Source organism: Malus sylvestris, chromosome 4, assembly GCF_916048215.2.
Source record: "Malus sylvestris chromosome 4, drMalSylv7.2, whole genome shotgun sequence".
Lineage (NCBI taxonomy): Eukaryota > Viridiplantae > Streptophyta > Magnoliopsida > Rosales > Rosaceae > Malus > Malus sylvestris.
The window spans coordinates 6,391,765-6,400,627 of NC_062263.1; the positions used below are offsets into that span (position 1 = coordinate 6,391,765).

An 8,863-nucleotide genomic window follows, 5' to 3' on the forward strand; every position below is an offset into this window, starting at 1 on the left:
ATAATTACAAACAAATATTCAGAAAATATTTAATACCTTAAATATTTATTCTAAAAATTCTATAAATAATTAATACCTGAAATATTATTTATAAATAATTAATAACTTAAATATTTATTCTATATATAATTAATGCCTTAATCCATACAATTAAGCACATATAAACCGAGGATAGGGTGCTTACATTAGGTTTCAATAAAAAAAACCCAACAAGAATTGAAACCTAATTAAGTCCAAATACATAACTAATAAAAAAAACCTTAAATTTAAATATTGCCATACAAAACATAAATTTAAAACTACTATTTGGATGGTCCTGGTCCATTTCGCAAGACTTCATAATGTCATCGATTGTAACCTCCCTCCAATGCATTATCCATCAACTTCATCTACTATTCGTTCGTATCATTATTAAGAGTATACTTACATTGTTATCCATATATGCAAATAATTAATTCCAACATATAACTAAAAATTTCACAAACTTAATTATTAATCCATCAACATTATACTAACTAATAGTTCATCCATCACAACCTTCTTCACATTCCCAGGCATATCTTCTCAAGAATGCCACCATCAGTGGGACAATTATTCCCCATGGCTACAACGATCACATGCACAAACTCAAAATGTTCCCTCAAATCTTACGGGTTGGTGTCGTGTACACTCTCATCCTTGTTTTTATCCACCATCCCAGCACGAACAAAATTTTGAAGAATAAGGATAATAGAATTGTGAAGAATCAGGACCGCAAAATCGCATATTTATAGGAAGGTTAGGACCTTTACGCGACGAAGCCTTTGTCGCGCAAACACCTATATTAAATGTGGTATTGATTCCTCGAATTCACTTGCAGTAAATGGTCAAAACTGACAGGAACTCGTGCAACGAATCATTGATCGCGCAAATGCCCCCTTTTCATCGCACAAATTTTTCACACCAAACAAAATTACCTTGCTTTTTCTTGCTGACTTTACGCGACGCCAACAATTATTCGTCGCGCAATTTTATTTATTTTTGTCTCCAATCTTTTCTATTTTGCGTGACGAAGTATATTTTTCGTCGCTCAAGTACGTCTTGCGCGACAAAATACTCTTCGTCGCGCAAGTTGTTTTTTCTACTAGTGTATGTTACATAGACGTTTTTTTGTTTTACATGAAAGGAGTGCATGATAACCTTCTATCGTCTCATGATATGACTATAGTCTAGAGAGACAGACATGGATACAATAACATACTATATGAGAGTTTCTTTCGTGAATGAGAGAATATATGTAACATGGAAATTTGTTTAATGAAAGAATACCCGACCGCGCACCCAAAAATTTCTGGTTCTGTCAGAACTTATGCATATCAAAGTTACCGTTATCCATTTGCAAGGTTCAAGGTATTCTAGCTTAGTTGAGTAAGAGCATTCACCTTCGAGAAACAGTAGTTCGATTGGCGTTCCATATGTAAGATTTCCGTTTGCATTACACACACAAATCTGTCTTGATAAAGCGTCATAGACATCCTAACGATACATATGACTAGAGTGGATTCCTATTCACATCTTTGTACAGCAAATATCGCGTCCGGTGTTTACCCAATGCCGCATACCTGTAACAGTTGCAAATTGCAACAGAAATGAATTTGATTTGGCAACTATATAATGTGGAGATGCGGAAAGAAAATCCTTATATATCAAATCGAAAGCTAGAATTATGCATTCCCGTCATCCCTCACCATTGAGGCACAAATGGTGCCATCCAAATGACATCGCCTGCTTGAACAGGGTACCTATTTGCAGAATCATCAACAAAAGATTCAATGAAAACTAAATAGCAGAAAATAGCAGAACTGCAGGTAGAATGCTGTCATTTAGCTGAAAAAGACACGAGTCATAAATTTTGTGATTGGTAACAGGTACAAAACTTATGCACCGTCATCTTGTCTTGAGGAACTGATATTTTGGGAACTATTTGCATCAACTGTATACAAAGAGTAATCTACCTTGAGGATTGAGGGGTATGATTTTAAGGGTGTGTCGTGTGATGAGAGTGATCTGTTGGTTAATCCGCATACCCCATTTTCAGGGAAGAAAAAAAAAGGGCAATTGCTGGGATGATTTATACTTTCATAGTCTATTTGATGATTCCATTTTGGCCAGTGTGATAAGAAACTCTAATGCATAACTAGCATATGAATAATAAAATTCAATAACCATGTCCTATATGATCCCAAGCAAGTAATGGATGTCAATCTCATGCAGTATCGATAGTGAATGCATCTCTTACCAGCTATCACCCAATCGGTAAATACCCTGTCCCTCCAGGAGCAATAAACCATGCTGATTGTAATGCACCTCCTGCATAAGAAATAAACCAAACACATAGTATCACGGACGACCCACGTTTGAGAGAAAGCCTTTTCAAGCTGGGGACCAAAGTAAATAACACAAGTAAAGCTTTCAAAGACGGTGTAGTGATATACAGATCAAATGTAGATACTACCCCTACTGGGTAACTGGAGTCTCTTGATTGGTTGAGGCAAGCAACAAGAATGATATCACTGCTTATTGGCTAAAAAAATCCAACAGTTATGGGCATGTGGTCCAATATCCTAGTGGATATGGTGTTGGGTTTCCACCATGCGTCTCGGGTTTGAAACTCCCCCCTTCCCTTAATAAAAATAAATAAAAAAAGAAAAATATCCAACAGTAATGGACAGTGGATACGTCTTTGAAAAGAATTCATTGAAAATTATGGGTAGCCTTAACAGATAATTTCAAGTCATATACTAAACAACAGTTACAACAACAACAACAACCTTAACAGATAATTTCTAGTCATATACTAACATGGCCTTAAGCTTCAATAAGTTTTCTGTTCGTTTTCTAGCAGTGACCAAACCAAAGTGACGAGGGTCTCCATACCTCAGCTTAAACTCATTTCATCAACTAAAACACCGAAATTAAAGTTTCAGAATGTGAATCATGGAACTCAAAAAGATAGACTCAAACAGCAAGGAAAAGATTAATACCTTCACATTAAGATACTCCCCAGGCTGGAAGTCCATTATCTGCCCAAAAATGATGAACACTATCAGAGATGGCAACGAGCATGAATACAAAGATTGAACACAGATAGTAACCAATGGCTTACATGGATATTGAAGTCATAGGATATAGATGTCGGAATAAGCTTCCTTAATTGGAAGACCTGATAATGAATAATGAAAAAGTGAAACACAGGCTACAAAATCTTAAATCTATCATCAAGACAAACTCAACTATAAGTTAAACAATAAGGAAGAACAAAGAAAGATACATCTCATGGAGAGATGTTCCTCATCAATATGACTCAAGGATTGACTCTAAAGCAACCACAAAGAATTTCGTAGTGGTTATCGATACCAAATAAAAATAAACCTTGTAAAAAAGTCACTACTTACCTCGCCTGGAGTTTCCAGGAGAGGCTGCTTGTCTGTTGAACCTATAATCTGGTCAGTAGATTGATTTTCCAGAGAATCGTGCCTATATAGAAACATTGTAGAGCATTTAGCCATTTGAAGAGTACTATTATTAACTTCTAAGGAAAACACCATTGGTTTCAGTAGCATTTCATTATCAAGAAAACTGTCATTGACAAACGAAGTTTTTCGCTCCATTTGAAAGCATTAGTGCCATGTAATGGTGATTTTGAGTGCACTCCAGTGCTCAGCATTCCACGATGATAACAAGAGTTAAAAGAATGAGAAAACAGGAAATCCAAGCAATCATAATGTATTAGGGAGATAACCTTCTCTCGAATACCACAAGAGTGGCAGATGCATCACACCTGAGGGAATGATCAACATTCGGAGGTAGATAAGCATATGAGTCCACCTGTGTTTCGTATAATTGGAATCAGACTTCTTTTCACCTTTACTTAAGTTCACAAGAACACCACCACATCACAGATAATTAGATTTGTAATTGTTCTACCACAGAGGAAAAATACTACGAACATCATTACTAAAAGCACTGGAAGCAAAGCAGCATTTCTATCAGATAGTCTGGAGTCCTTGCTTGATGCAAAGGATGCTTACTTGTAAATAGTTCATCGTACCTATAAAAGTATGTTATATGTTTCCTAATAGTACTCTTGAAATTATAATGTGTCCTACATAAACAGATAAATGGCACTTCAGTGCTCTCTGTCACACAATTCAATTACATTTTCAGAATTCAGACTTCTAGCAGCCTTCATTATACTTAAAAATCCCAACACAAAAAACGAATTGCTCAAGTTGAGATAATAAGATGGTCATATATCAAAACATAATCTACTTCTAAAAACTAAGGAAATAAAAAAAAATGCATGAGTGCATAATATGTGTTTGTGTGTGTTTGGGTGCGTGTTTAGACGACATATGTACCAACTGATAATGAGTATCAAATTTATTATCCACCAAAACTAGAAATCTCATACTGAAATATATCGAGCTTTCTTACCGTTAATTTGTCGCTAGTACCAGAAACATTAGTGAGAGTGACAGCACCCTGGACCACAAATATGAACCTAGTAGGAAAAAGAGAGCAAAAGACTTATGAAGAAAATCAAATGCCTGAAGCTAATAAATCATTGTAAAGTACACAAGAAATTCGCTATCATATAGTACAAACGGAAAATTGAGGAAAAGAAGATGCCCACACCTTTCAACATCATTTGGGGGGAGTCCAGATCGTGAGTTTTCTGCGCATTGGTAAAGTGTGTGTATATATATATATCAGCAATTGATGAAAACAAGTGACCATAGCACAGTGTATCAATTATCTAACCTTGCATCTTTGCCAGGTACATTACAAAGTGTGAACCCATGGCCGGCGTTATCAAATACGCTCCTAATGTCAGAGTCCTGTAAGAGTAAATCTAAATTACAGCAGCAGTGGAGAACCCTTCTAACTAGTATAATGCAGAGTTAGAAGTACCAGTCAGGTAAAGGACTAAAGACGTGACTCTCTGGTGTTATTAAAGCATGGTCTTGTTTGTAAACACTGCGTGTGAACCCTGGCAAGTCTGAGAAGAAAAGAAACCATATAAACCTCAGCTAATTTTTAAATTTCAATTAGCTGCAACATGCTTTGAAATTTCCACCTGAAGCACAAACACAAGAAGAATAAATAGCACGACGACTCCAGCTGTTTGATTGCTAATTTTCATGTTCTTAACTGGTATCCAGCAAACCTAATGCCACTTACATAGTCTCAAAGCATCCCATGAACTGCATGAACTATTTTACCTTGGAATGTTTGGTGAGGAGGGTTTAATGGCAAAGGTTTACAATGTAACGAAAAAGGAAAATCGAAAAAAAAAAAAAAACCTAAGTGGAAGAAAGAATTAGCCATCCACATATAAAGCTGATTGTAAAAATTGCCTTTAATCCCAATAGGAAAATGCAAAGCAAGATTCTCGTAAAGCTCTGGATATCCGAAGCACTGTCTGTTTTTATTCAAGTAATTTTTTTCATATTTCAGTTTGTTGTTCAATTTGTTTCTTAAAAATTTCACTATCTGAAACAATCATCACTAATAAAATCCACCTTCACAACTACCCAAATACAATTCCAACCAAAATGCAGAATCTTTACATACCAACCTTGAAGATGTGAAGGAGAGAGTGTGGGATTGGTGACCTTCCAATACAAATGCTTCAAGTCCGAACCCGAGTCGACCATTGAAGTAGAAGGGCAAATACCCTCATCAGCCACTGCCATTTTGAGCAATCCTGAAAAAGAAAAGGTTAAAGATTGCTCCATCACTAGAGAGTTTGAAAACTTAATCATTCATTTAAGTTATATTATATTGATCAAATAGTGAAAACCCAAGTCAGAAAATTAGTTGTACAACTGAGACACAATGATCAATCCAACTCATATCGAATTTCCATCTCATTTTCTCAGCATTTTCCCGGTAACCAAACAGAATGAAGCAGATAGAGAAACAGAAGTTGGGTTGGGGTTAGTACTTAGAGTGATGACAAAGATGAGCAAAGCGTGATTCATCGTGAGTCTGTGTGACTGCGAGGAAGTGAGAGAGATCTGGAGATATCTGAGTTATGTTTGTTCAGTGTTCCTCGGTGAGTGAGTGGGGATGTGAAGTGGGGAGTTTTTCGGCTGTACCAAAATTTGGACTTGGGGAAGAGAACAAAGGCTGACACGGAATCCATCGTGTGTACCTCTTGGAAAGTTGGTAAATTGGTGGCTAGGAAGTGGCGCAAGGGCAGACGAAACCAAACATTTTGAAACACTTGGGGTGGAAATAATTTAATAAGTACTATTCGCACACTCTTTTTCACTTATCATATTTTTTTTTTATATTTTGATTGTCGAATTAAATGAATTGAAGAAAGACAAATAAGAGGTATGTGAAAAGTAAAAAAAAGTATGTGGATATCACATCCCATATAATTTATTTGCAAACAAATTTCATAATAATATAAAACCTAAAAGATGTCACTTAATACTACGATTTAATAATATTCCTCTTCAGACATCTTAGGTTCGATTTTTGACAAAAGAGAATTTAAATGACATTTTTTCTAGCCCGTTGTAGAAAATATCGTTTGTTTAAAAAAAAAAACCCTAAAATATCAAATGTTTTTAAAATTTACTCATTTAGAAGATAAAGTATTTCAAGATATTTCATGTACATGGAATATAATTTCTATGTAAATAATTTCTTAGCATTTATTACCGAAAGTGTTCCTTAATTTTTTTTTTGTTTTATTTTGTTTTATGGGAAATCATTCAAACATCATGAACAAATACGAATACAAGCATAAGAACAGATGAATGAGAAACGCCCAAAAATAATTTAGATAGCTAAATCGTTTTAGATAGTGAATGTTTCATCGAAACTTTTCAATTGCTTGGAATATGAGGAAAGAGCATGGTCTAAAATATCCATAATATCCCGAAATTTCCAGCGAAATTTCCGTGTTTTTGGACTACCGATATTTCCGATATCATCGATATTTTAGACCTTGCTAAGTTACTCATGTATCTTACCATGCAATGTATAAAGTGTAAAATATTGTACTAATTCATTACATATAAATGATTATGGTGTGTTTAAACTTCTTTCATTAATTACTACATATTTTCTACACTCACAATGTTTGCCAGCTCGCTATATAATCAACTTAAATCAGTTATATCTATCATACAATGCATTTTCTTCCAATTTTTTGTGATAAACTAATAGATAATTGACTAAATAAACATCCTGCAAAGTTTCAATAAAAATTTTCAAGTTTTTCTTACAATTTCCGTGGTTTTTATTCAATTTTTATCGATATCGATAATATCCCGATATTTCCATCGAAATTTCCGTGTTTTTGAACTACCGATATTTCCGATATCATCGATATTTAAAACCTTGGGAAAGAGTAAGTTGCATTAGCAGTTCAACACCTAATGTGTAAACTAGCTTGCCTACTTCTTCGTGAATGAGCTAAGTTTTCTCAAAACAACAAAATAATTACTCAATCTATGTTATTCGAGATTCAAAAACATCTCAAATTTGACTTTAAAAAATAAAAAAGATATCTAAAAAAGAAACAAATTCCATTTAAATAGTTGAATTTAGAAGAATATCTTAAATAAGATTAAAGCATTGGACATAAACTCTAGAGAATTATCTCTTTATTTATTAGTTATTTGGGTTGATCGGGATGATTATTAGAGAGGGAGAGTTAGAGCTTGTCTGGATGTGTTTTTAAAATGACTGAAAGTGTTTTTGGTGAAAATATTTTTAAAAACAATTCTTAGTAAAAATGTTAGTAAATCTTGGAAAAGCATTTAAAGTGCTTTATAGAAGAAGCACATAACTGGTACTTCTTGCAGAAAGCACTTCAAGTACTTTTGGAACCTAAAAACATTTTCTTTAAAAGTTAATTTAAAAACACATCCAAACGAACCCTTGGAAATGAATGGCCTTTTTACCATGCAAGTTTGGTGGTAGACATGACCACAAGGAACTTTGCTTAGCAGCAAACTCATGATCATGATTGGAATATCGTGATAAGTCTTGAGCACAAAATGAGCAAATTACACCTTCATCAGCTTTTGCACCCACAGCCGTCGGCATGTTGGCTGCCAAAGTGTTTGCCGTCAACGTTGCTCTAATATTAGGGTTATTTCTGCAAAAGCGCAATTCAGCATCAGTGACATGCCTTAATTTAGGCGACCACACATCCTTCTATGGCGCCACTTTTTAAGATCTGCAACAAGGGTAGGCAACAACTACGATGGTTCCTCTCGACCCAAGTTATAAACCCCTCAATATAAAGGCCATGCTAGGCCTTAATATTTTAAGTAAAAAGTTCCTTAATATGAGTTATGAATTTTATGTGCTATTCCTTTATGTATTTCACTAATTACTATATTATATATTCGTTGGGATTCAAGAAATTTAAGAAGAATTATTATCTTATGCATTTAACGAAGTTATTATTTTATCACACTGGACCGAGTTGCGGTTGGAAATTTTTTTATTTAATCGAAATGATCAATTTATAAACATTTATTTATGGATGTTTTTCTATTTTGGTTATTTTATTTTAACTCTTTAAAAAACTTGGTCAGTTATTGTTCAGAATTGCAAATTTGGAATTCTCAAAATGCATTCTACAATTACCATTTCTCAAAAATATTAAGATTCATTTTAAAAAAAAACATATAATGTTATAGCATCATTCTAAACTGAATTGGCACGGCGAAATCACCAGCTAGTATTTTTTTTTTTTGAAAGAAAAAAAAATGCAGCCTACGAAAAATAGGAAATAGGTTTTTTTCAAGGGAACTTTAACGAAAAGCTCATAGTACTGTTTATTTTAACA

General features: G+C 34.2%; 1 protein-coding gene across 1 annotated transcript; it reads right to left on the reverse strand.

The window, feature by feature from the left end:
* Positions 1–1,422: 1,422 nt before the first annotated feature.
* LOC126620035 ((S)-ureidoglycine aminohydrolase) lies at positions 1,423–6,171 on the reverse strand. Its single transcript, XM_050288495.1, has 13 exons — positions 5,990–6,171; positions 5,621–5,749; positions 4,954–5,041; positions 4,804–4,880; positions 4,678–4,717; positions 4,477–4,543; positions 3,782–3,867; positions 3,435–3,516; positions 3,146–3,202; positions 3,024–3,062; positions 2,279–2,349; positions 1,728–1,781; positions 1,423–1,601 (listed from the first exon to the last, which is right to left on the reverse strand). Exons 1-13 carry the CDS (start codon positions 6,024–6,026, stop codon positions 1,532–1,534), a joined length of 897 nt encoding a protein of 298 aa, XP_050144452.1. The 5' UTR covers positions 6,027–6,171; the 3' UTR covers positions 1,423–1,531.
* Positions 6,172–8,863: the final 2,692 nt, after the last annotated feature.